At 38.9% G+C, this 27,807-nt stretch overlaps 1 protein-coding gene across 1 annotated transcript; it reads left to right on the top strand.

Annotated features, from left to right (window-relative positions):
- The first annotated feature begins 397 nt into the window (after positions 1 to 397).
- CKMT2 (creatine kinase, mitochondrial 2) lies at positions 398 to 27,807 on the top strand. Its single transcript, XM_063296732.1, has 9 exons — positions 398 to 549; positions 2,565 to 2,763; positions 7,485 to 7,580; positions 9,188 to 9,409; positions 10,108 to 10,193; positions 17,012 to 17,135; positions 18,677 to 18,811; positions 19,041 to 19,166; positions 27,652 to 27,807. Exons 1-9 carry the CDS (start codon positions 398 to 400, stop codon positions 27,769 to 27,771), a joined length of 1,260 nt encoding a protein of 419 aa, XP_063152802.1. The 3' UTR covers positions 27,772 to 27,807.

Raw genomic sequence — 27,807 nt, 5'->3', positions numbered from 1 at the left:
AGGGCAACCCCATGTAGAGCATATTACAAAGGTCAAGCCATAAGGTGGCAAGGGCATGAAAGATATCTGGCCAATTCCAGTCAGGTTTCATATCTAGTTTATAACAAACAAACAAAAAGTCTGGGTTGCTTGGACAGATGACCTTCACAGGAGGAATATACATCTCTTGATTGGACCTGACAGCTGCCAGTCTAGAGTATTTTCATCTTTTGAGCATGCAACTTCACTGGCCCTGAACAGCCCATGCTACCATGTGGATATGGTCCATCTGGTGAAAGCAGGAATAGAGCAGGCATCATCAGCATATTAGTGGTATTAGCATATTATACATGCTTCTGATCTGTGGTTTTCACTTTTTTTGGCAGTGGGCATCTTCCAAAAAATTAGGTGAAAAACAATGGCTACTACTTTTACACATCTCCTGGTCAGTCGAAAAACCGCTGTCTTGGTTGCAACAGTCAGCACTGGAGCTATGGCTACGGGATACGTATTAAATCACCAAAATGTGAAAGCTGGATCTTTCGGACGACAGAAATTATTTCCTCCAAGGTAGTACTTTGATTCTGATACTTGAAAAAACATTGGGGCACTTGGTTTGAAAATTTTAAAATCTCTGTTGAACATACTTTAAGAAGGTAGGGTGGATTACCAGCTTTAAAGGAGTCCTAAAAGTTTATTTTATTTGGGGATGTAGTGGAGGAGCAGCTTAATGACGCTGGAGTTTGCCGGCCAGAAATGGTTGACACTGCAACGGTTTGAGCCCAGCTCCACGTGACGGAAGTGAGCTCCTGTCATTTCGTCCCTAGCTGCTGCCCACCTAGCAGTTCGAAAGCATACCATCTGCAAGTAGATAAATAGGTACCTCCATTTCGGTGGGGGGAAATGCTAGCTGCGCTCTGTGTGGGAGCAGGAACCGGCGCCGGATCCGCCTGGACACAAATGGCGGAGGATTGGTAGATAAAAAGCCCCGGATGAGCCGACTTCCCTAGGAAAGCTGCTGGCCAGCTGGTGCGAAGCTAGCTCGCCCTCTTGTGGTGCAACAAAGAACTAGCAAATATCAGCACCAGAACATCTACTGTGTGTAAAAACATTGCAGACTCCTTGGCATTGTATGCCATACGCTAAATAACTAAATAACTAAATAAAATTTTATCTTAAGCTAAGAACAGTGACTGAGCAAAGCAGGAGAAATTTGACAACGGGCATAGAAATCCAAGAGGGAGGGGAAAATATTTGCCAGAATGCAAAGGGAAATCAGAATATGGGAAATATGGCAGACCAAAACCCTTGTCCAATGAAGTGATGGAGAAGAGGAAAATCTCAAATTGGTGTAAGGATCCCACTTGTCAGCTGAGGGGATGAAAAGAGAAAAGACAAATGGAGAAAAGTTAATATTGAGTATGAGGTGAAGTGAATGGGGGAAAACAGAAGCTGAATTTTAGAAAACTCATTTGGAATTAGAGGGCACAAATCCAAAGCCACCATCATAACTTAAAGCTATCATGCTTTCTCTACAACATCCAGGTGCCATTATATGATTAGAAGTCTGTCTTTATTTAGAAATATATCCTTAAATTTCATAAGACTTGCTACCTTACAAGTGTTACAAGGTTCTGATCTAACTCTTTTATAATAATTAATAGGTAGTATTATTCATTTCATTTATATCCCATCTTTTCTCCAAGGGGTACCTATTTACTTAAGCTCTACAACAACTGTATGAGATAGGTAAGGTTGAGAGTGACTAACTGGTCTGTGTTCACCTAATTAATTCATAATTGGTTGGCATAATTAGGCAACTGCCTCCCGATTATTCTTATTCTTCTGTTAAAACCTGATTTGTAATATTAGGATGCAAAATATCCATATCTGCAAACCCCATGCACTACAGAAAGCCAAGTGGTGAAGAGGATAGGTGGTTGGATTAGATCTGTTGAGACCCAGGTTCTAATTCCATTCAGCCATAAGGTTCACTGGATCATTCTGGGTCAGTCACTATAGTCTACGTTACAGGATTGTTGTGAAGATAAAAATGGGCAGGGGAAGAGCCATGTAACACTGCCTTATAGCCCTAGAAGAAAGGTGGGATAGAAGTGTCATAAAGAAATAAAATGTAAACAGACCTAATAAAACTACACTGATTCATATCAGTTAATTCTTCAGTTCATGCATCTTGTGGTGGATGTGAAAGAAAAACCCACAAATATGTATTCTGAAGGTAATTTTTTCCCTTTTCCATCTGCCCGGGTGCTGTCATTCTTGACCGAAACTAACTGCAGTTTCAGCTGGAAACCACCACATGCCAAAGAAACACTTTTAGGTTTGTTTCTCCTACAAATTCTAAATGCCCATCTGAGTTATCAGTCTCCTGCTGTTTTTCTCAAGCCATCAAATTCATTGGAAAATATTTACACAGACTGTTTTTCATTCTTAAAGGCATCCAAGACTTGTAGAATAGTAAGGTGCTGATTGAATGCCCATCCCACCGTCTGTATTGAAGAAGCAAAAAGCAGAACCAAGCATTTCCTACTCAATACAAAAGTTGTACATTTCTTTTTACCCAGTGCAGACTACCCAGATCTTCGTAAACATAACAACTGCATGGCTGAGTGCCTCACTCCAGCAATCTATGCCAAACTGAGGGACCAGATGACTCCAGCTGGCTATACACTGGATCAGTGCATCCAAACTGGTGTTGATAATCCTGGACACCCTTTCATTAAAACCGTGGGAATGGTTGCAGGAGATGAAGAATCCTACAAGGTGAAACAGTTTGTATCATATACCAGTGTCTCTTCAATATCTTTATTTATTTCATAAAACCATTAGAGAATGGTAGATTCATCACACAAAGGTAGTGTCTAGGAGGACAAGGGTATCAGCACAAAATTCAAGCAGTGTGATTAATCCTGGCATTTGGTTTTTGTCTTTGGGGAGGTTTGCAGAAGTTTTGTGTGTGTGTGTGTGTGTGAACTTTAGTGAAGAGAAAACATCATTAAAGACAATCTCTGTATAATGGTGTCTTGGATAATAAAATGCAGCATGGAAAACAATATTTATTTGCTTGAAGTAGCTGACTCCTCTGCTACTACTAAATTCAGTTTAAAATTGGGGAACCTTCTTCATGAAATGGGGTGAACAAAAAATCTGCAGTAAAAATATCCAGCTACTCTCAGTGAAAGATCAGCCAGATAAACAGATATATATATATTATTATACATTTTCTATAGACCATGTAGAATATTCAATAATAAACAAAGTCCTAACCAAAAGCTGGGATTTCAACACCTGGATAGTACAAGCATGTATCAACATACTTAGTTTAACAGGAGACTAGGCATCACAAAACCTAGATGGAAGCCTGGATGTAATTTTTTTTTTTAAATAAAAAATCTTTTAAAATATTTACGCACTAATTTTCTGGATCCAGAATACGAATACAGTAGACTCTTATTTTATTTATTATCTTCATATAATAACAGAACCAACACTTTACTGTGTGGCAGAATAAAATAATAAGCAGAGGCAACCCAGTGTCTCTTGGGTTTGCCTGAAGTCTCTAACACCGTGGCTGTATCTCTCTTCCCCTTCCCAAAAACTCCACAGCAGAGCTTTCATTGCTCCCCAGAAACAGGAGGAAATAAATAATTCCTGTAGATTTTCAAAGCAAATGTTTTCAAAGCTTTATAGAGACTAGGAAAGATGGCAGGCCTGCTGTGATAGTTCCTTTATTTTTATTCCTTATTAAATCACTGCGAACAGAAGACAGAGAGGCCTCAAAGTGCCTGGGAATTTTATTAAACAATAAACTTTTCTCTGGCACATTAAAGCCTATTGTGCTTGCCCTTTTTTGTTTATTTCTTATTAAACTGGAAAACAGTAACCAAAACATGATGATGTGTCTAATGGTGTTTGCTTTTGCTTTGCATTTCCAAGAACAACCTTGGAATCTTGCTGGGCAAGTATCTTCCCTTCTATTTCAATGTACTATGCTATTACCTCAATAGTCTAATAATATCAGAATCCTCTGTGATATTTTATATAAGGGATTCCAACTTGTGAGGGCCAATGGACATATTTGCCACTAATGTCTTCTCCAGGGCATGTTGCAGGTGCATTCTTCTGTGTATGTGTGCACCATTTCACAGGATTTGTTCCTTAATAGCAAATACTCTTTTCCCAGCAGTAATGTTAAATGACATATTGTGCACCTGTCCTTTCAGGCTTATTATTTAAGAGTAGCCCAGGCCATATTGGGGAAACAACAGCCTCTTTCCAGCTCTTTTATCCTATTCCCATCTCGTTTAGAAAAATGAGTGTGCTCTTTGAGAGTGCAGATTTAAACAAATAATTCTTGTATTTTTTTTTTAAAAACTCCTGACTATTATTGGTATCAGCACCCCTCCTGCATCTGCATGATTGTGAGTCTGTTAGGGGAAAAGGAATAAGTTCAAGGGTTTGGTAAGGAAAGTCAGTAGTGCAAAATGGTGGGTCTGAGTGGGTGATCGAAACCCCGGTCCCTTTGAATGTGTGTGCGATGCATACAGGGCTTCAGTCCCTGGTCACTCCCACCATTTTCACACAGATGACTTCCCCCACTGATGACCCTGATTAAATTCTTGCAGTCCACATGTGGGGGCTTGATTCAAACTGGACTATTATGTGCTTATTATGTTACCCTTGAATAAATGAAAATTGAAAGGGCAGATGCACAATATGCATGTCAATATTAAATAGTTTAGCATCACATTATCTAAGAAACTGAACATTTTCACATGATCCTTTTTAATAAGGCAAAAAAATAGTAGACTAGGTTACTAGCCTTAGTAGTATCCATACTCTCCCACAACAGAAGCCCACAAGCTCTGCAAAGTAAAAAAAAAAATCAGCTTTGCTTTAATTTCCAACAACTGGAGCAAGAAATAAATCAACTTTGTTCCCCTTCCCCAAATTTCTGAAGGAAAGGGAGTTAGAAGAAGGCAGTGGCATGTGTTGCCTAATATTTAAACTGCTACTGGCAGAAATGCTAGAGAATTAGTATAATTAGAAGCAGAAGTTCGTGATAGGAACCATAATTTTGTAGAGATTGCCCCATTGAAGTGCTAACACCCTGTAGATTTTTTTTTCTTTTGTGATAGAGTTTAACTATCTCTGTATATATTAAATGAAGTGCAAAGTGACTTAAAACAAGAACAATGGCCCCATTCTTGTTTTAATCTCACAGGTATCCACAGCAAATTGTAAAGTTGCCAAGTACAGAGGTAAATCATGAAATATATCTACCATTACTTTTTCAAATATCAAATATTGTCTTCAAAGGAAGTGCTTCTAAGATTAAAGCATAGCTAAGGATAAGCAATGGAGAGGAATTTTTTGACATTGAAAGGGTCTGCAGGTATGTGCTATAGACAGCTAGTTCCTTCAGAAATGACGTTCTTATAGTTTGTTGAATGTCTATCATGCATTTTTATTAAAAGTTCAGAATGCCTAACATATTAAGACTTTAATATAATAAAAAAGCCAAAAGGCTTTTACAAAACAAGCAGTAGAGAACCTTGTCTCCTGAGAAAAGGAGGTCCACAGCTTATGTGCAGCTACTGAAAAAGCACTTTTGCTTCAGCTAAATAAACTGGTAACTGGTATTTTCCCTGCAGGACCAATACAGTGAAGTCCTGTCTCTGAACACCTACCAATATTCTTGCTTTGCAGCAAAGCAATTTGTATGTAACTGAGGCATGAGCTTCTGCAGTCAGATATGAGTCGCTTTGTGTGAGATGGGCAGTGACAAAATGTGAAATATAAATAAATAAATAAATGATCACATCAGGGCAGACACAACTGGTGTATCGACTTAACCGGGCAAAGGCACTCCTTGTTACAACTATGACATGAGCTCCAATTATGAATCCAAGAGCACCCCCAGGCTGTGAACTTGATTCTTTATAAGTACAGAAGTTCAAGTATCAACACAGGTTGAAATCCTATTCCCAAGTCTGCTTCTTGACCAGGACCTCCTCTGATTTCCTAGATTAAGTTTTAATGTATTAGCTTCATGCAGCTCCTTCCTACTGTCAAACACTTTGGAATACTAACACCTTCCTTAATAATACATGAAAAAGAAGACAGAACTGTGTGTCATCTATATATTGTGGATGTTCTGATTATCTTTCCTGTGGTTTCATTTAAATACTGTATTATATAACTTAGAAGACAAGCTAAAATCCTATACTCTAGCATTCATAGGCTGAGCAGGAATTCCCCAGCATTATCTTCTGGACTTACGTCCAAGAAAAGATTCTATGAAATGTTTTACAAATTCAGTAAAATGATATCTGCAAGCCTATTCTTGCCAGGTGGTCTAGAACAGCATTTCTTAAACTTTTTCCCTCAGGACTCCTTCCCAGTTATAAAAATTATGGAGGATCCCAAAAGAGCTTTTGTTTGTATGGGTTACATTTATTAATATTTACTGTATTAAATATTAAAATAGATGCATTTGCTGCTGCTACCACTTCTCATGATTGTTTGATGGGATTTTAATACTGTATTATTGTTCAACATAGGCTGGCAAGTAATTTTGATTTCATGAACCCCAGGGGTTCTAGGACCATACTTTAAGAAACACTGATCAAGAAGATCGTCTATGGTACAAAACAACACTTAGAGTTCCAAGCAAAACCACCCAGGGATTCCCCCCCTCCCTGGTCTAGCTCCCTGTACCGATCACCTACCAGGGTGACCAAAGCTATCTCTTTCCCAAAATGCCTGAAGCCGGATTTAAACAAGTCTAGCTAATCAATATATTCTAGAATTTCTGGAGCTGAGATGCCACAATATGCTTGAGGATGTTGCTCAGGAAGGCAAAGTGGCATTTGTCAGAAATTACTCAAAACATGTCAGATTCAAAGAGGTGCCAGGAAGGTTAAGCACGACTATGGTTGTTTTGTATTATCAAGAATCCTGTGCATTTCTTTAGACTGTATAATCTGAAACTTATTCATAAAACAAAAAGATACAATAAGTACATCAGTAGGATCTGCTATCAACAAGGTATTCAACTTGAAATTAAGTGTCTAAGAAACATGGGGTGGTAGAGACCTGCTTTTAAAATGCCAGTTTTATAACGTCCTGGACAGAATCTGGTAATGTTACTGGAGTTCTGAAATGTGCTTGATTGTAGGGTTCCCCTTGAAACAGGTCCAGAAGCTCCAACAGTTGCCTTGGTAACACTTTTTCTCTGAAATAAGTTCTGGTTGAAAGGATTAGATTAAAGTGAGGATAAAAGTATATCAGTTGCCTTTTTAATAATTTGGAATTTTAGGATATTGTTATTTGTCATTTGATTTCAAGAGATAGACTGATTTATGAGCATAGACAGCCTGAAAAAAAAATAGTCTACAAAATAAACAATAAATAAAAAGGAAGGACACGGGAAAAAACAAAACACAAAGTGGAGAAAATCATATATTTTACTGACTTGACAGGTATTTGCTGAGATTTTTGATCCAGTTATCAAAGTAAGACATAATGGCTATGACCCCAAACTAATGAAGCATCACACTGACCTGGATTCTTCAAAGGTAGGACCTAATTTAAGTCTTAAAGAAAACAAATCTGAAGAGAAAATTGGTTTGAGAATAACAATAAAAGACCATTACAACTGATATTAGTATTTCAGTACTACCTTCTCAAGAATTATTTTATGGCAGCTAGAAGGATAGGACTAGGAGAAATATACCACAATCCAAACCAGATAAAACTATTATCTCCCTTAACAAACTAACAAAATGTGTGCTATATTAAAGCAACTATGGGATACTCAGCAAGTGTACTGGGGAGGGGAATTTCAAATAAGGGACTTTTCTTAGCTCTGCAGGCAGTATAATCCACAAGTATTTGCACTGTGCTCCCCACTGCCCCAAGCAGCTCTGGGATGGGAGGTGATTTATATGGGAAATATGACATGCAGATCTTGCATTTTAAAAAAATACTTCCAGTACCTTTATTCTGGATAATTTTATGCCTTTCCCCAGGTTTGGTTTAAAATGAAAAAACTCCCAAAGTTCTGACTGAAGTTCTTCCAGTTCATATCTGCTTTATTTCCCAGATCTGTTCTTCACTTCCAAGTCCAAAGCCAATTTTCTCCATATTCTTGCTCAGCCATTTCATTTGTCTTGAGGTATAAATAATATTGGTTTCCCAAATTTTAATTGTGTAATATTTATTTTTACTTTGTGCTGTCAGATGAAACTTTGTCCTTTCTGTTTACTATAATGCTACTGGACCCTTTTAACTGCTGGCAACTGCATTGCAGAAAGTGGATGGATCTAGGACAAAAACTACATTTGTTTTAATTAGATTAATTTAATTTACACTAAATGAATTGAATAAATACTCCCCACGTGAATTCTGTCACCTTAACTGTTATAATTTAACAGGAAAATTACAGTCTAGACCAATGTTTCTCAACCTTGGCAGCTTTAAGATGTGTGGACTTCAACTTCCAGAATTCTGAGAGTTGAAGTCCACACATCTTAAAGTTGCCATGGTTATGAAACACTGATCTAGACTGTGTTTGTAGGTATGTGGCCCTTGAAGTAGAGATTGTGCATTCCTGTTGCATTTGTTTCATATCAGATATGTATTCTCCTGTAACCCTCACTTTTGTGAAACAGGAAACAGGGCATCTGCAAGGGAGGGTAAAAAAAAGTCAAGATGGAGGCTGCCACCACCAAATTGAAGCCTGCTCCTTTTACACATGCCACAATGCCTGTAAAAAAAGGCGCAGGGCTCACAGCTGCCATATTGAACATTTTGACCCCCAGCCCGCTGTAGATGCCCCTGATAGAAAGACCAAGTTCACTTCTGAAATAATAAAGCGGTCAGCAATTTTGTGGTGAGTAATTGAATTAAGCATTCAAAGAGCCACTTCGGACAGTTAAATTTTCTCATCAAGAAAAGTTACTTCTCTAACTGATGATGGTTGTGTTTTTAAATTCAGGATGAGGTGCTTACAGATCTTCTTCCAGAGACATTGTAATACAATTGCTGGCCTTGGTACCATGCAAGTGGCTACAATGGGGGTTAGGGTTTGTGCTCACCAAAATATCTGGGGCTAATCTTGAGTATCGTTAGGTATAATTCACAACTCTCTCAATACATTTTCAAACTATTTGCGTTTGGACAGATTACCCAAGGGCAATTTGATGAGCGTTACGTTTTATCCTCCCGTGTACGCACAGGCCGAAGCATTCGTGGCCTGAGCCTCCCTCCCGCCTGCTCCAGGGCAGAGAGAAGAGCTGTTGAGAGTGTCATTGTCACTGCTTTGGCTGGGCTGAAAGGAGACCTGGCTGGAAAGTATTATAGCCTGACAACTATGTCGGAAAAGGAGCAACAACAGCTAATTGATGTAAGTTTAGCACCAAGCGTGGAAACTGAGCCCAGGTCACAAGGCAAGGGCTAACAAGGTGGAGAGTCTCTCCTTTGAATTGACTCCTGGGGACTATGTGGACATGATGATATGGATATGGAAGGAGTTGTCCTTGTAGATGCACTGCAGCCCTAAGAACACTTAGGAAATGTCATAATGAACTGGCATCTGAGTAAACATGAAACAAAACTGAGTTGTATCTGAGGATTAACCAGGAAGGAAGAACAGAATTACTAAGCAAAAGCAATATAAAAAGATCAGAATAAATTACTTTTATATTTCTATCATTGTTTTAATAAGCCCTGTGTCTCAAGAATCGTATTTGTAGGTATTGAATAATTAGATATTATGTGAAAGCAGTTGGTATCACTCAAATCTTACTCTATGATTCTGTAAAGTTAACTTAACTCTAAGTTAAATTTAAATGTATTTAACATAACATAATTTAATTTTAATTTAACTCTTTAACAGTTTCTTCCTTAGCATGATTCCAATTCTTTATAAAACCTTAAAACTACATGAAAGTAAAAACATAGTTATTTTTTATTGGAGAAACAGCCTTCTTATTTCCAGGGAAAAAGAAACCAGTATCATCTTTATGCACTCTGTACCTCTGTAAATAATTCAACTTTTTCTTTCTTTTTTCCCCCTCTGCCTTGAATTATGCTGGTTTCCAGGACCATTTCCTATTTGATAAGCCAGTTTCCCCTTTGCTAACTTGTGCTGGAATGGCCCGTGACTGGCCAGATGCCAGAGGAATATGGTACGAAATGTGAGATGTGCATGTTTCATATGTGGACAAGTAATTACATTAATTTCTTACCCAACTACTACTATTCCTAATTCTGAGCACATGCTCGGCATACACATTCTCTTCTTCCATCACAGAATCTTTAAGGTTGTAGTGGGCAATCTTTTGGTGACCATGAGCAGCTGAGGCCACAGAGTGACATTAACCAGCTGTCAGAAATTTGGGTGGGTGGTGTGGGAAGGGAGAATTCAGGAATGTTATGTTATTTTGTTTCAAATAGATGCCTATTCAAGAGCTTACATTACAGTTTCCCATTGTTTCTCACCTCAATATGGCAGGAAACTCGTCTGAGTTTTCAGCAGTCATGGCTAGAGAGAACTTCAAGGACCACCAAAAGGGATGTGTTTAGGGTTGCCTGTGGCCCTGGGCCTATTTTAAAGGAAGATCAGTAGGAAACTTTACTTTTTTGAAAAGCATCAAAGTTGTCTGACAATGCAACAATAATAAAAAAGGAAGAATAGCTAGGGATTTAGGCACTTATTTTCTTTTTCTTTTTCCTATTCTTAATTGTGAGGAAATAGCTGATAAAATGCCTAGTTACATTCTGGAGTATGATTTCAATATCTTGCTTGCGCTAATGCATATGTGTGTGTGATTATGTAAGTATCTAGCTTCACAGATGCCATGTGAATGTAATAATCTCTCCTTTTTGTTTTATCAAAGTAAAATTGTTTTCTTCAATAAAGTAGCAGTAAACAATATTTCAAAACTTTTTGAACAGGTGAACTATTTCGTACTTTCTGAATTCCCAATGTAAAAAGCTTCATACAAATATCAGTAGAAAGGACATAACCAGTCTTGTCTTTAAAATAATTCCAAAACTCTGTTACTTTTCAAACTAGTAGGTTCTTTTAGATAATATCAGCATGCACAATAAACAACACTGTTGCTTGTATCCATATCTTTTCACACAATTCTGTTCATACTCTGAAGGAAAGACAGCTGTCTGGTTTCTGTTATCTGTCTCCATGCCAGGGTTACAGCGCTGAACTACAAGCTTTTTAATGCTTAAGCTAACAGAATATATATTTTCTAAGGCATTGAAATGAACATATGAATTAGACTCTATCTATTATCATCTATCTATCTATCTATCTATCTATCTATCTATCTATCTATCCTATCTATCTCTATCTCTATCTCTATCTCTATCTCTATCTCTATCTATCATCTATCTCTTGTCCCGTATTTCTATTACTTATATTCAAAGGAGCTAACATTTTGGTTATAAGTGTATAATAAAGTATAGATATCAAAATGCAGAGCACTTAACTATAATGGTAAGCTTATTGTGACCTGAGAGAATCCATCAAACTCTGTGATGCTTACATCAAATTGTAAAAATATTCACCATTATGGCACAATAAGCCATAATGTAGTTTGTTATTTTTGGCTTAGATGGCTTTCAATTAGATGTACAAATCCATCTAATTAAAACATGGATTGTTTTAAGGCAATAGGATTCATTGGTTTTTCATTGGTTTATTAAATTGGTTTCTTCCAATTGTGCTTTGTATGAAGTTTGAACCGAGATGTGCAATTTGTTTGCTGTTTCTTTATACCTAACTGCTTACCCTGTCTGCCAAGAAACACATGAGGAAGCTAAGCATTTCTGGACAATGAAAGCATTCCTAAAAAGCACTTGCTGTCAGCTGCAGCTTGCTAAAACTCATTCTTTGGCTACCACGTAGCTGGGAATAAACCCTGCTCCTCAACCCTTCCTTCAGTCTCAACACTGAACACTTAGTTTTGCAGAAGCTGCTGCTGCATGAAAGCAAAAAGAGATGCCTCTCAAAATGGAGCACTGTTTTTAAAAACAAAACGAAGCCTTCCTTTGAGAGTGATAATTAAGGAGAAAAGCAAAATATCATGCACAGAGGGGTTCCTGCCTCATTATCTGAAGAGAGAGAGCACAGCTTAAATCATGGCCAAATGTCTTCCACTACGGCTTGCGTGTTAACTACCTGACTAGACCTTTGGAACTAGAATCATAATTTCTACCTGCTGTATTGTCATACACACCTATGCATTTTCTCTCCCCCCACCCTCCACCCCCATGTAGTTCAATCACAGCCAAACAGCCCTTTCCTGCATTCCGGTAATGCTCCTTATTTACAGCAGGAGTCCGCAACCCTTTTCAAGCTGAGGTCAGCATTTGGCCTCTGGGTGGCTTTCTGTCCTGCACTCTCAGAGCTGGCAAATTCAGGTCAAAGAAGAACACAAATGAAGCATGATTTTATTTTATACAGTAACATACAATAAAATAATTAAATACAGTAATATGAATGTTTCCCATATATTGAATAATTTTCTTTTTCTGTCACATTCAAATTATAATTTAATGGCAACTTTTGCACATAGCTCAAGCACTGTACCCCACTGTACGGGGAGGGTGTATTTTCATCCCTGTGGCTGTGGATTATGTATTCTTAATCTACAGGGGAAAAAAATAGCTATGCCAGCAGCACTGCATCATTTTTTGCAATTGTATGAAAGGGTTAATACAGCTTGTAATACAGCAGGTTCAGACTGGACAGTGGAGAGAAGGAGCGGTCTTGTTCTGCAGAAATCCCATCTCTATAAGGCAGCTGACCAATTCTGAATCATGTATTTGGCACATTTATCTGGTCAGGAAATGATCAGGGTATGGTTAGTCTACTGTCCCAACTGCCTGTCTCTCTCCTTGAGCTATCCAGAGTGATCTCAGATGTGTCACTGGATTAACTTAAGGTATTTTTCCTGTGGCATTACATTGTTTTATGCTGAGGTTGCTCAGTCAGGAGTGGCTCAGGACTTCATGTCTTCCATGACACCATGGATCTGTTCCAACTGATATCTTACCCCATATATGGAGCAAGGTATGTTGGATTAGGCTTTCTATTTGGAAATAACTGGTGAATTGAAGGCAGAAGAACCTTGTTGACTCAGCTTCATGCACCAAAAACACCTGGTCAGTTTTATACTGACAGCCAGTATAAAGCTCTGCAAATTGGAGGTCTAGTTAAAATGGTGCTGTTCAGGCACCTGGTAGAAACCACCTGAGATGGTTTCCTCAATGTGCTTGGAAACATTTCTACATTGTTTGCTAAGAATAACACTGATAACCTTGAGACAACTGGATGATTACTATGATTGTTCTGAAACTTTCTTCCCTCTCAAGGAGCTAAATTATCTCCCTGGTTTACTAGGGAGCTGTGAATGAGAAGCAGTTGTGATGTCAGCTGTAGTGGAGGAACTTTCAGGATGGAACTGATTCTGTACAGAGTGAATTTTATTTGAAGACCTACTTGAACTCCTACTGTAGTAGAGGAGTCAGGAGTCAAGATTGTTTATTTCTCTGCCTCTGTTGCAGGCTGGCATAGCTCTTCCTTATGGTTCAGCATCTCCACCAAACTGTTGGTGAGAAGGACCAGGTCAGTGGTGCTGCATAAACAATTTCCATCAGATGAAATCAGTTGGATCTATCCTGACTTGTACTTCAGATTGGGACAGGTCACAAACTCAGAAACTAGTGGTTCTGCTTATCCTTCTAAGGAATGTGGACGGGATGTGCAGTGAGATGATGTTTATCAATTCTCCATTTTCCTCTTGCCCTTTTTGGAAAATTAAATTGATCAGGATATGACTGGCCCCATGGTTAAGATATTGTGATCAATATGTTCTTGTCTGAGGGTTGTGTTCCCTCTGCCTAAAGAAGACAGTAATAAAATCTTTATTGGAGAGAACCTTTCTTGACCTGGGAATGTATACAGTGTTCCTTTTCTGGAAAAATGATTGAGAAGGTGATGGCCTCATAGCTTCAGATGTGTCTGAGTAATACTGAGTAATACTCATTTTCTGAATTCATTTCAACCAGGCTGGGATCTTGTACTGAAACTGTTTGGTGTTCTTCATAGACTTCCTGTGTTGAAAACTGGGTGAGGGAATACAACCCTACTAATTTTCCTAGGCCTCTTGTTGTTTTAGTACCATCAACAATATCCTTCTAGACCACCTGGTGGGGTTGAGCTTTGGGGGCATCATTTTAAAATAGTTTGGCCATCCTATCAGGGTGTGTCAAGAAGGTAGTGCTGGGATAATGTTGTTCAACATCTTCATGAAACTGCATGCTAATGATCCTAGCCCTATTGCTCCTTACTATCCACTTCACATTGCCTAGTTTTTTTAATGGGCTGGATGATAAATCAACCTGAAATTAAACCCAGGAAAGGTATAGGTGATGTTGGTTAATAAGAAACTGGACTTGGATATTGTTGTTCATCCAGTTTTGGATGAGGCTACATTTCTTGTTAAAAAGTGGGCAGTTTTGACAGTTCTCATTGGTTTTCCACTCTCACTACATTTGGAGGTTGCACAGTTACTTCTACTGCACTAGGTTGTTCCTTCTTAGGCAGTAGGATTTGGTGATAAGGATCCATACCGTGGTTACTGCAGTGTGGTCTACATGGAGTTAACCTACATTACACCGTGGGGTGTAGTGCTGATGTTAGTGTGGTGCTGTTTTACTTTTTCTGTTTTACTGATCTCACAGTGAGCTGCCCTGGGTTATTGTATATAAGATGGATGGCAATGTAAGTCTTTTTAAAATAAAAATAAATAAATAAAACTGTACAGATATTACAAGTATGAAATGTGAGAGGCAGTCTGCTACACTGTGCAACATGCAAGGTACAAGGTTCATATAATGCTTGCACCAAACAATCTGCATTGGTTGCCAACTGTTTATTAGCCTTCATTTAATGTATTTATATTGATTGACCTTTTAAGTCTTAAGCAACTTAGGATCTGACTATCTGAATTTCTGTCTCACACACTGCAAAACTGTCTTGTTGTTGAGAACTGCCAAAGAGACCCTTTTGAAGAGGCCACTAGTGTGAGAAGCCCTCTTTCTGGTCATGGGGGACAATTAATCCTCTGTTACTCCCAGGCTTGGAGTATTGCATTTGGCCCCCCTCACTCAGCCTTTAGAAAAATCTGCAAAGACACATCACTTTCTCCAAATGATCGTTAGATGATTTAAGTACTTATTTACTGTTAGTTTCAATTTGTATTTTAAACTTCTTATATTCTGTTTTTGTTTCTAAATTTTTAAGCGGCCCCAAATGCTCACCAGATCAAAAAAGCTGGATATAAATCAAATACATAATAAATTAATAAATCCCAGCCGCACTGCGAAGAGAATAGAAGAGATATTTTTCCTTTGCCTAACAGTGTTCTGAACACCGGCAGGGAAAGCCAAAGAAATTTCTATACCAACTCTCTGCACGAGGCTTGTAGCCACAAGCAGATCATGTGCGCAGTCAAGCTGATACTACGGCACTGCTAAAGCAGGCTGGATGTCAGAGTCTGTGGGCAGAGCGGGCAGGGAGAAAACAATCCGCGTCTCAAAGGTGCCAGTGGACAAGCCATCTTCAGCCATTGAGAATGCAACCTTGGACTTTGAATGAGAAATGTGAACAGTACCGCAATTTATCTTGCTAGAATGAAATAGGAATATTATCAAAGAAAAGGGTTGAAAAAAATATCCAGCCTCTGTTTTATTATTTTCAGAGGGATACTGTCACTTGTCTGCTGCATCAAAGAAAACAAGTCTTACAGATAAACACAATAAACAAATATTCCCCTTAAACCAAATAATTTTTTCCCTGTAAGGTTATATGATATTCTCCATTATTTTACCTCTTATTCTCTGACATGTGCTACCCAGCCTGTCACAAATAATAGTAAAACCTAGAAGTCTTGTTGCAAGCCCTGTTCATTTTCTATAATTATTCTGGCACTCCTGCAATGAAAAAAAGTTCCTGTATTCCTTGCCTTGCCACCCCAAGCTGATGGCCCCCCAGTACTCTGATTGAACTTCTTGCAACACCCTTTAAAGGATCTCTTAGTACAACCTCTTAAAAGGGTTTAAAGAGGGCAACAGTTATTTCTGTGTGCAGAATTAATATTACTCTCTAGTAATTAAGGAACAACTTTTCAAATAAGGTTTTAGGCATTATCTAGCTCAGTGTTTCTCAACCTCAGCAACTTTAAGATGCGTAGACTTCAACATTCTGGCTGGGGAATTCTGGGATTTGAAGTCTGCACATCTTAAAGTTGCCAAGGTTGAGAAACACTGATCTAGTGGCTTAGTTTTTCACAGCCCTGAATACTTTGTACTTGAACTTTAAAGAGAATGGACATTGCAGAAGACACTTCTCTCCAAAAGCATGCTACTCCTTTGACCCAGATCAAAGAAGTGGGGCACTCTGATAAGCCTGTATTTCACTGAAATTTCCTCCACTTCTGCACTAATTCTTTCATGGATTATTTAACAAACAAACCAGTTTAGAGAAAATTTACATAGGAGTTCAACTTTAGATATGAGGTAACTCCCATCACTCCTATTTCATAATGTTTTAAACTTGGGGGACAGATTCTTCTCTCCTCCAGCCAAAAAAATCATCCATGCTGTCCCATTTCCAGTTCCCATAGCAGCACAAGCCTCACTTTGCCTCCATTTCAAAATGTTCTAGTGCAGCAGCAGTTCAGTACCAGCAGGATTAGAGCTGTATGGTGCTACTTTTGGTATAACTGGAAATTTGGGATTATGTGGTTGTTAGTCAAGAGAGGTATGCAGATGTGGGGATCCTGAGTGACCTTGTCCCATGCATAGACATGGTAAATAACAAAGGGGAAAGGGGAAATGAAAGGATCAAGCATCTGGGAAGATGATTTTTGAAGCTTTCTGTGACCAGAACACTAATGAATTGTGCATCTCTTTCAACCAGGCATAACAATGACAAAACATTCCTCATCTGGATCAATGAAGAGGATCACATTAGGGTGATCTCCATGGAAAAGGGTGGCAATATGAAGAGGGTTTTTGAAAGATTTTGCCGTGGACTGGTAGAGGTGGATGCTTTTCTATGATTGTTAAAAATTTCTAGATTTTAAGATAATATCCATTTGTGCTTTTATGTTATTGCTGCTAATTATTCTTTTTATTGTAAGTAATACCATTTGAGTTTTTATATGTACTGTACTGAAAATAAAGCAGAATCAAATATTAGCGGGGGTGGAGGCTTTAGGCCAGGTGAGGCAATTTCCACAAGCAGCAAATACTGCATGGAAATGTAGGAGCTGTTTTTTTCAATTCATTGCCTTTCTTTGAGAATAAGACAGGATGTACCACGCAGCCTGTTCTGCTCTCTGCAGATCAGCTTATTTCCCTCAAGTGCAGTGGGGAACCAGTGTCATTGCTGATGTTAAGGAAGATTTGAATCCCAATCAAATCAAGTGGAATAGAACTCAGGCAGGAAATTGTCACAGTCCAACCCCTGAACTAGCGAGTCTTGGGACAATAAATTGAATCATAGATTTAATACTATTATACTGCTTTCTAAAAATCTTAACATTTTTTGTTTTTTGCTTGAAGTTTTGTTTTATCTGAAGGATCATTAAAAACTAGCTTCTAATTCACATTATGAAACAGTACCACCTACTCAAGTAGTTTTCTAAGTTTACATCAATGTAGATTTTCTTGTAATTTCAGTGAAAATATCTGATTGACTCAAGTACAAAGAAATTCCATCTGAAAGCCAGTCTAGGTGTTATATACAAAGCAAATGCAGCTATGGGAAAAGAACTAACTATGGTGTGTGTGTGTGTCTGTGTGTATCAAAGTTTACAAAATAAGGTACAAGTTTCTATCTTCATCAGACAAGATGGTTAAAAACAGAGGGAATATTGCCATATTTTTAATTATAGCAATTAATTTAATATGGCTATAAGTTTAAATTGTGTCTGAACCAGATTTTAGTTTAATAGAAGGGAGGGTTTGACTTTTTACAAAGTATAGTGGGAGGAGCTGTGTTAAAATGGCCTCCATCTCTCTGTGTGATAAATGGCAGTTCTTCTAACATGCTGCTTGCAACAGAATGTATTATTTTTATACCTATATTGTTTGTTGAGAATAATTGACATAAGCAAATTATGCTGTTTATTATATTAAATGTCCAGCTAAAATTCATAAAATGGCAACAGATTTTATTGAGAATATGACCAGAATAACTGCTCTGCCGAGCTGACTATGAGTGTTTCAGCAGTAATAAAGCTTTAAACAGCTGGGAAATCAAGACTGCAAATTCAAGCACCCTTATCTGAACGGGAGCTCCAAATAAATCTGTAGTGTTGTTCTCTAAACAGAAACATGTAGTATGGAGATCTAATATAGGGGTCTACATGGCCTCCAAAGCTTTAGCTAAATTTCTGTACTTTATGGATTTATACTGCATATAAAATGTTGTCCTTATGCGGTTTACAGCAGACTGTTGAAGCTTGTGAATTTGACAAACAACAGTCTGGATATATACAATTTTAACAGACAACTAGTACCATTCACAGATGGCATATTACATGCTATGGTGATTCATTGAATTTTACTTCTTCTCCAGGTTGAAAGATTAATTAAAGAACAAGGATGGGAGTTTATGTGGAATGAACATTTAGGATACATCCTGACCTGTCCATCTAATCTAGGAACTGGATTACGTGCAGGAGTTCATGTTAAACTTCCAAAACTTAGCAGGGTAGGTAAGCAATTTATATGGCTCCTAAACATAAAACAATCTTTTGCAATGTCTGTAAAAACAATCCAGAGAAATAAAACAGTGCTGATGCACCTTGTTACTCTTAAATGCCTTAATTAACTGAACAAACATGTTTGTTGTTTACAAACATGTTTACAAACATGCATATTGTAAAAAATGGTCAGTATTTTGTTTTTAATTAATTTGTTTTCAATTAATTATATGATAGGATCCTAGATTTTCAAAGATCCTGGGAAACCTGAGACTTCAGAAGCGTGGTACTGGTGGAGTAGATACAGCTGCTGTAGCAGATATATATGATATTTCCAACCTAGATCGCATAGGCCGATCAGAGGTAAGTTTCCTCCTTGTTTTTTGAAATAGGAGCCAAAGTTGAAGAGGAACTATTTACCTAAGTGTCTGAAAGTATTTGCCAAATCAACATTATATTCATTTATTTGGGGACAAGCCACACCAAACTCAGTGATTTCTGAGTTGACAGTTACACTGGCCTGGGTATGTGACAGAGCCTGTGTAAAATAAATAAACATACAAACAAATAAATAAATGCTAAGGGCTTTTTATGATTCTCTGGCAGCTGTGTGTTTATTTTCAGCAATTGTATTTGTGTGCCCCCAGTTGTGCACCACCCAGAGTCATGTATGTGAGATGGGTGGCCATATAAATCAAATAAATAAATAAATAAATGCCTTTACATATATGTAGATAGTATTAGGGAAAATAAAATCAGGAAAGGCTGTAATTTTTTTTTGTATGATATGTGAAAAAGTATATTTTTATTTTTATTTTTTATTTATTTATTTTCTATCCCACCTTTATTATTTTTATAAATAACTCAAGGAGGCGATCATACCTGATACTCCTTCCTCCTCCTATTTTCCCCACAACAACAACCCTGTGATATAACAACAATATTTTCCCCACAATAACCCTGTGCTGTTGAAGCCAGTTAGTGGACAGTTAGGACCACAGAATGGAGCAGAGCATAACACAGCAGAGAAGCTGCACACAGAAAAAGAATATTATCTTAGATAGCCTTAATGAGCACATCAGAGAAACACAGGTTATTGATCTTACACACTTAGCCCTCCCAAGCATAAAGAATTACATGATTAGCCTTAGTAGTTTCAAAGGTAAAGTAAAAGGAGTTTTACTGGCTTTTATTCTTGGTTACATCATCTCTGGTGAAAAAATGATGTTCCTTGTTTCTTCTGTTCTTTAACTATACTTAGTGATCTCTTAGCCCTATAGCTGCTACCAGCTGCATGGAAGAAAGGGCTAGGCACATGGCTTTAGGCCCAAGATGGAGACAGACGAGAGCAGCATGCTTGCTGCCTCCTCAGTAGGTGGAAGAAGGAAGAGAGAGAGAAAGGAAGTGGGAGTGGCAACAAACAGCTTCCTCAATAGCATGGAGAATTGCATCCTGGGAACAAACTCAATTTACATGCTAACTGAAGCATGCTGATTTGCTAACACTTCCAACAGATATAAATGTGATTAACCGAATATATACGTCACAAAGGTAAGGCAGTTCCAATGCCCACATACAGTTCTACTATTCATAATAATTTCCTCATTCATCTTACTGTACCTGCCAAGAAGATACTGTTATTCCATGTGTAAGTGAATGGAAAAAAACTGCTTAATATGGGAAAACAATCTGGAGCTATTCAGACAGTTTATGCAGATGTCAATGTTTTCAAAGTAATTGGTGAGAACTACCCACCATTATGTCAGACTGGGCAAGGGCTGAAACAGGTATCTAATCGGTCCTCTTGTCAGGCAGCAGGACTTATTTTTCCAAGCCACCTTTCTTATTTCTATACTTGGATGACAAAGGATCAGTTATCTGAAGGAACAAACCATAAAGTGGATACATTTATTAACCCAAAGTACTTTCAGTCTAAATAAGATAAGACAGAGGAACAAAGAAGACAGAGAAGTTTGGTGATCAGACATACACTGTATTTTACAGTTTATGACAAGAATAAATACATGATCATTTTTTATTTTTCTTCAACTGAATAAAGTTCCCTATGGTACCTGTAACGTTATTTGGTTTTGGTTTGCTTCATTTGCTGACCAGTGCAAACTCAACTGATTTGTTTTCATACTGAAACTTGAAAAACAAGACCTCTGATTATCTTGCACAGGTGGCTTGTAAAACAGACTTCAAATAAACTCATAAAGCACTGAGAGAATATCATAGTCTAAAAAATAAATAATTTGAGAATCAAAACTCCTGTCAAAATCTAGAAGCACTGAGACTTAACTTAGGTAAAATGTTTACTATACTACTTTTCAAAGTTAAAAATTATTAAACACACAGAGCATCAAAACAAAGCAAAAAATACTAAGTTAAAAAAGGATAAATAATCAGATTGACCCAGACTCAATAAAGACACAAAGCACTGGAAACCTGGACAGTTGGTTGGTTTTGGGAGGGGGGGTTGTATCTCCCTTCAGTGACTGGGGCAGACTTGTATTTTGCAAAACAAAGGAAGCTTACCCCCCCCCCAAAAAAAGAATTCTAAATTATAAATGCCTTCAACTATTTCAGAAACTAACACCTCACTACTAGAAGTATATTCTATTTTAACTATTTTCTATAGGCTCTTTATTTATACTCTATTCCTTAAAATGTGGAGTCCTTGGTGCTCTCTGAGCTTGGTTGTTTGCCTGCAGATGTTTCATTACCCAACTAGGTAACATCATCAGTGTAGTGAGTGTGGGGTTTGCTCCCTGTTTATATACAGTAGCTTGCCCTGCCAGTGTTGGTGGGGGTGTGGTTTTCTCCTTGGTAGTTCCTTGATTAGGAATGTTGGCTGCTGGAAAGGATGTGTTCCCACAACATGTGGACAGACTCAACCATAGTTTCCACCATAGTTTCCACTGGGAAACTGTGAACAGCCTGTTGTTGTTTATTCATTTAGTCGCTTCCGACTCTTCGTGACTTCATGGACCAGCCCATGCCAGAGCTTCCTGTCGGTTGTAAACACCCCCAGCTCCCCCAGGGACGAGTCCATCACCTCTAGAATATCATCCATCCACCTTGCCCTTGGTCGGCCCCTCTTCCTTTTGCCCTCCACTCTCCCTAGCATCAGCATCTTCTCCAGGGTGTCCTGTCTTCTCATTATGTGGCCAAAATATTTCAGTTTGGCCTTTAATATCATTCCCTCAAGTGAGCAGTCTGGCTTTATTTCCTGGAGGATGGACTGGTTTGATCTTCTTGCAGTCCAAGGCACTCTCAGCATTTTCCTCCAACACCACAGTTCAAAAGCATCTATCTTCCTTCTCTCAGCCTTCCTTATGGTCCAGCTCTCACAGCCATATGTTACTACGGGGAACACCATTGCTTTAACTATGTGGACCTTTGTTGTCAGTGTGATGTCTCTGCTCTTGACTATTTTATCGAGATTTGTCATTGCTCTTCTCCCAAGGATTAAGCGTCTTCTGATTTCCTGACTGCAGTCAGCATCTGCAGTAATCTTCGCACCGAGAAATACAAAGTCTTTCACTGCTTCTACATTTTCTCCTTCTATTTGCCAGTTATCAATCAAGCGGGTTGCCATAATCTTGGTTTTCTTGAGGTTTAGCTGCAAGCCAGCTTTTGCACTTCCTTCTTTCACCTTCATCATAAGGCTCCTCAGTTCCTCTTCACTTTCAGCCATCAAAGTGGTATCATCTGCATATCTGAGATCGTTAATGTTTCTTCCAGCGATTTTAACTCCAGCCTTGGATTCCTCAAGCCCAGCATGTCGCATGATGTGTTCTGGGTACAGGTTGAATAGGTAGGGTGAGAGTATACAGCCCTGCCGTACTCCTTTCCCAATCTGAAACCAGTCCGTTGTTCCGTGGTCTGTTCTTACTGTTGCTACTTGGTCGTTATACAGATTCCTCAGGAGGCAGACAAGATGACTTGGTATCCCCATACCACTAAGAACTTGCCACAATTTGTTATGGTCCACACAGGCTTTAGAATAGTCAATCAAACAGAAATAGATGTTTTTCTGAAACTCCCTGGCTTTTTCCATTATCCAGCGGATATTGGCAATTTGGCCCCTAGTTCCTCTGCCTTTTCTAAACCCAGCTTGTACATCTGGCAATTCTCGCTCCATGAATTGCTGAAATCTACCTTGCAGGATCTTGAGCATTGCCTTACTGGCATGTGAAATGAGTGCCACTGTTCGATAGTTTGAACATTCTTTAGTGTTTCCCTTTTTTGGTATGGGGATGTAAGTTGATTTTTTCCAGTCTGATGGCCATTCTTGTGTTTTCCAAATTTGCTGGCATATAGCATGCATTATCTTGACAGCATCATCTTGCAAGAGTGAACATCCTAGACCAAGCTAAATCCAAAAACAGTAGGGAATTCCTAGAAGCTTGGCATTCAGACAAATGAGCCATCAATGGACACATAGAAATAAACCAGATTTACATACCATTCAAAAGAGACAATAAAAATGCTAAGAAGGAAACAAAAAGACCAGAACACATCTTCTCTAGCAGCCTACACCCAGGTAATCAGAGATTAACACCAGGCAAACAATCAAGCAGAAAGCAATAGCCTAATCAAGGAACTACCAAGGAGAAAACCAAACCCCCACCAACACAGGCAGGGCAAGCTATTGTGTATAAACAGGGAGCAAACCCCACACTCACTAGCACTGATAATGTTACCTAGTTGGGTAATGAAACATCTGCAGGCAAACAACCAAGCTCAGAAAGCACCAAGGACTCCACAGTTGAACACTGAGCTACATATATTCTCTTCTATTGGAATATTCCTTAAAGACCAATTTAAGGGTGTTCATATCTTTCTATTCTGTATCTCTAATATATTTCTTTATTGCTGACCTCTATATTTCTTTTGTCTTAAGCCATATATACCCTGATTGTCATTCTCTGTAGAGCTATATTCCTTCTCTGCAGAATTCCATCTGTCTTTTTATCTTTTTTATTTCCTGATTTCTATTTCTGTTCTGTCCAAGTTTGTTTCTCTGCCTTTCTGTTTGTGTGTTCCTGGCTGGGCTTCCTGATTCTTCTCTTTTTCCAAATCTTTGTTCCAGCTGAGGGAAACAGCTAGAAGAACTTTTCCCTCATGCTGGGTCTCAGGGAAGAAAAAATATGCCTCTCCTGCCCCAGTTTTCTCCTTCCCCGTTGCTTTGGCTCTGTTTATTCCCACAAGCAGACATCTTGTCTTCCCCCTCCTCCCCTGCCTGTTTGATTGGCAGCTGCTTTTTGATTGGCAGGTGGGTCGGCCTGACATGGGGAGAGGTCTGAGAAGGGAGGGGAAGGAAGGAAGAAGCTGCGGGGCTTATAGTCTTCTCAGGCAGCCTATCCTTCCACAGAGATTATAAAGAAAAATCCAAAGTAAACCAAACAGAGGACAGTAACACACAAAAAGAAAACAATAACACTTTCCATTCATGCAGGGTTCACCCTCATAGATAATGAGACCTTGAAGAAACATACTTCACACCCTTCCATTTACACTTTACACACATGCCATTTTCCTCATAGGCTACAGTCACAAAAAAACATGCCGGACAGGCTTCCTCCGAACAGAAAAAGGTTCCAGAATCACCTATATGTGAAACCCTTACTCAGCTAATGAGATTTGGTCTGTATTTACCAATTAGAGACATGAAAGCAATGTGTAATTGAACCATGGATAACGACAGCCACCTGTATAATTAAGCAAGCATCCATATTCAGTATTTCTACACAGAATAATATTTATTCAGAGGAGGATAACCTATTAGGGAAAACTAAGTGTAGAATAACCAGATTTGAATATTTCTGTCCTTAACCGTAAGATTTTTCAAAGCTGTGGATTTTTCACACTTTTGATTTCTCACACTTTAAGGACCACTGCTCCAAATAAAGATGAATTTTGGTGTTCCAGTGTTTTTTAGTAATTAGCTTGGCTGTCAGAGCTTCTCCTGGCCATGGTAATAACTCTTTCTCTAGAGCAGTGTTTCTCAACCTTAGCAACTTGAAGAAGTCTGGACTTCAACTCCCAGAATTCAAGTCCTGGTACTTCTCCCAGTTCTGGGAGATGAAGTCCAGACTTCTTCAAGTTGCTAAGGTTGAGAAACACTGCTCTAGAAACTCCACTGGCATTCAGGAACCAGCAATGGGAGTCAAGGACTAGACAGATAAGTTGCTTTGTCCCCAGATGCAAGAAATCTTAGTAATGAAGATCAGCTACTGCAGAAACCAGCAATCCAGCCTGCTATATGTAACATCTCTTTTTGCTGCTGGCCTTGGCAGCTCCAGCCCTCACTGGCTAATCAATTTATATCACTGAGGAACAATGGACAATAATTAATAGCAGGATTAACAATCAAGGATAATATAATAATTTTTCCAATTTCATCAAAAACTTTCAACTAAAATAAATGACTATTTGGGCTATGCCACCAAATGGCAATGGTGATGTGATGTTTATTTGCTTGCAAACCTGCCACACAATCTAAAAAGATTGCAGTTTATAAAATGTGATGTTAACGTACTGTAATAATTCTATTATTATATTCCTAGACAGTTCTTGCTTCATTCTTAGAATGAATTCTGTACCACAAAGAACTCAAGTAATATTACAGATCTGACTTCAATTTATAAATCCAAACTATTTTAAGGAGGCATCTCATTCTGATTTTATTCATTCTGATTTGACTCATTCTGATTTGCAATCAGAAATATCAGACAGTGGAAATAGAATACATAAAATGATATCGGGAGATATGCTACAGGTGGACATTTTGGCCCTGTATGATGTATCTGGGATATTTATTCTCTTCCTGAGTCCCTCCAGATGATACACCCTAATGAATGGGACCCAGAGCATGCCTCTCCTGCCAAATCTAACAGGATGGGTAGATAGAACAGGGAGAGACATCATCCTGCAAGTAACATAGCCCCAAGCCATGAAGGGCTTTTTTAGGTAACTACCAGCACCTTGAACTGAACCTGGAAGCATACTGGCAACCAATGCAGCTTACTGAGTAAAGGTGTCAGATGCACTGAATGGCACCCATAACTGCTTGCCACACTTTGCATCAGCTGAAGCTTCTGAATGCTCTTCAGAGGCAGCCCCATGCAAAGTACATTGCAGTAGTCCAATCAGGAGGTGATCAAGGTTTGAGCGACTGTGAGTAGAGCCTCCTGGTCCAGGACAAGGCACAATTGGTGCATAACATATAGCTATACAAAAGTCTTCCTAGCCACTGCAACCACCTACTCTTCAAGCAGGATCCCTGAGCCTACAAGAACCCCCAAACTGTGTACAAGGTTCCACCTGGGATAGTGTAACCTCATCCAGAACTAAAGATGGAAAGTCTCCAGAGTGACTTGAACTTACAGGATTGAGCTGAAACCTGTTGTTCCCTATCCAGATCACCACAGCCTCAAGACACTGAGACAGGACTTCCTTGGCATCTGTTGGACAATCCAGGGTGGAGATGTAAAGCTGGGTATTACCCTGAACTGTTGGATGACCTCCCCAGTAGCTTCCCAAAAAGGGAAGGTTAGACACTGGTCAAAAATTGTCCAGAACAGGAACAACTAGGGTCTCCACCAAGCTACCTGCTGCATCTCTGGGAAATTCCCCAGGTCCCTGATGGAAACTGAGCTGATCCATAGGGTTCCTGGGACAGACCAATTTAATAGATCCATCTCCACTATGAAGATTAGTAATAGCCACCAGTCTCTAGGTGACCAGAAGTTTCACCATGACAAAAGACTTATATTAATGCCTTCCACTCTCAGATCATCTACTAGTTGTTCCAAGGTGAATATCAGGTCAAATGTGTAGACCCCCATATAGTGGGGCTGTGATAAGCTGAGATAAACTCATGGTTGTCATAGTGGCCATGAACTCCAATCTCCCTGACCCCACCCGAAGGTTGAAATCCCCTAGCACATACCACCTTGAGTATCTACCTTGAGTCCAGTGGTCATACCATAAGCTCATCCATGCCCTCATGTTGAGATTAACAACTCAAGTAAGCAAATTTTGGGCAGAGGTACCTCTCCATCCTCGTCTACCAGATCTCAGTGATACAGCCAGGCCCACATACTCCTCCAGCACCAGAGGAAATTTTTATTACAGATGGACTTGGCATTCAACAGAATGAGCCTGAATTGAGGGCCTCCAGTGATCTAGAACCCAGGACCTCAGGTTGGAACAGAGAAGCTGGAAGATGGGCAGGATCTAGATCTCCTTTCCTCTTTCCCCTGTTATGGTTCCTCCTCCCCCACCCCGCCAGCTCCTATTGTACGCTCTTCAGAAAGATTGCCATATTTATGCCACCTTTCCCTGGGCTTTCTTCTACTGATGGTTTTTGACATCCAACCCAGAATTTTCTCATATGTGTTAAATCTAGCATTTAGGATCTTTAAAAGCCAAAAGAAAGGGGTACATACTATTGCCATGTAATTGCTTTATCTGAGAGGCAAGCTACATAACTTTAAAAAAACCCACAGACGGAACTTTTCTAGCTTTAACCACTTCATATTGCAGATGTATGCTTGCACTTTTGAAAATTATCACAGTTAAAAAGTTACGTACTATGAGAAAATGTTGTTCTTCCTATTGTGGCCATTTTCTATGCCCATGGAGATTGGGCAGAATGACATGGATTATTCACAATACAATTTTCTCCTAGAATTGTGAAATGGCATAGTCCAAGAAGGATTATGCTGTATAATTTACTGAAGATATAATAAACTTTGTGGTAAATAATTATCAGTAGAACTCTCAGATCTTCTAGGGCTTTATAACCTAATCTCAGAAGATTGTACTCTTATTTAAGGTGGAACTTGTCCGGTTAGTCATCGATGGTGTGAATTATATGATCGATTGTGAGAAGAAGTTGGAGAGAGGTCAAGACATCAAGACACCGCCAGCACTGCCCCAGTTTGGCAAGAAATGAAGCTGCTTCTGGTGATTATCATCTGACTGGAAACTT

Source organism: Candoia aspera, chromosome 2 (assembly GCF_035149785.1).
Source record: "Candoia aspera isolate rCanAsp1 chromosome 2, rCanAsp1.hap2, whole genome shotgun sequence".
Taxonomy (NCBI): domain Eukaryota; kingdom Metazoa; phylum Chordata; class Lepidosauria; order Squamata; family Boidae; genus Candoia; species Candoia aspera.
This window is presented reverse-complemented; position numbering and strand designations above follow the sequence as displayed.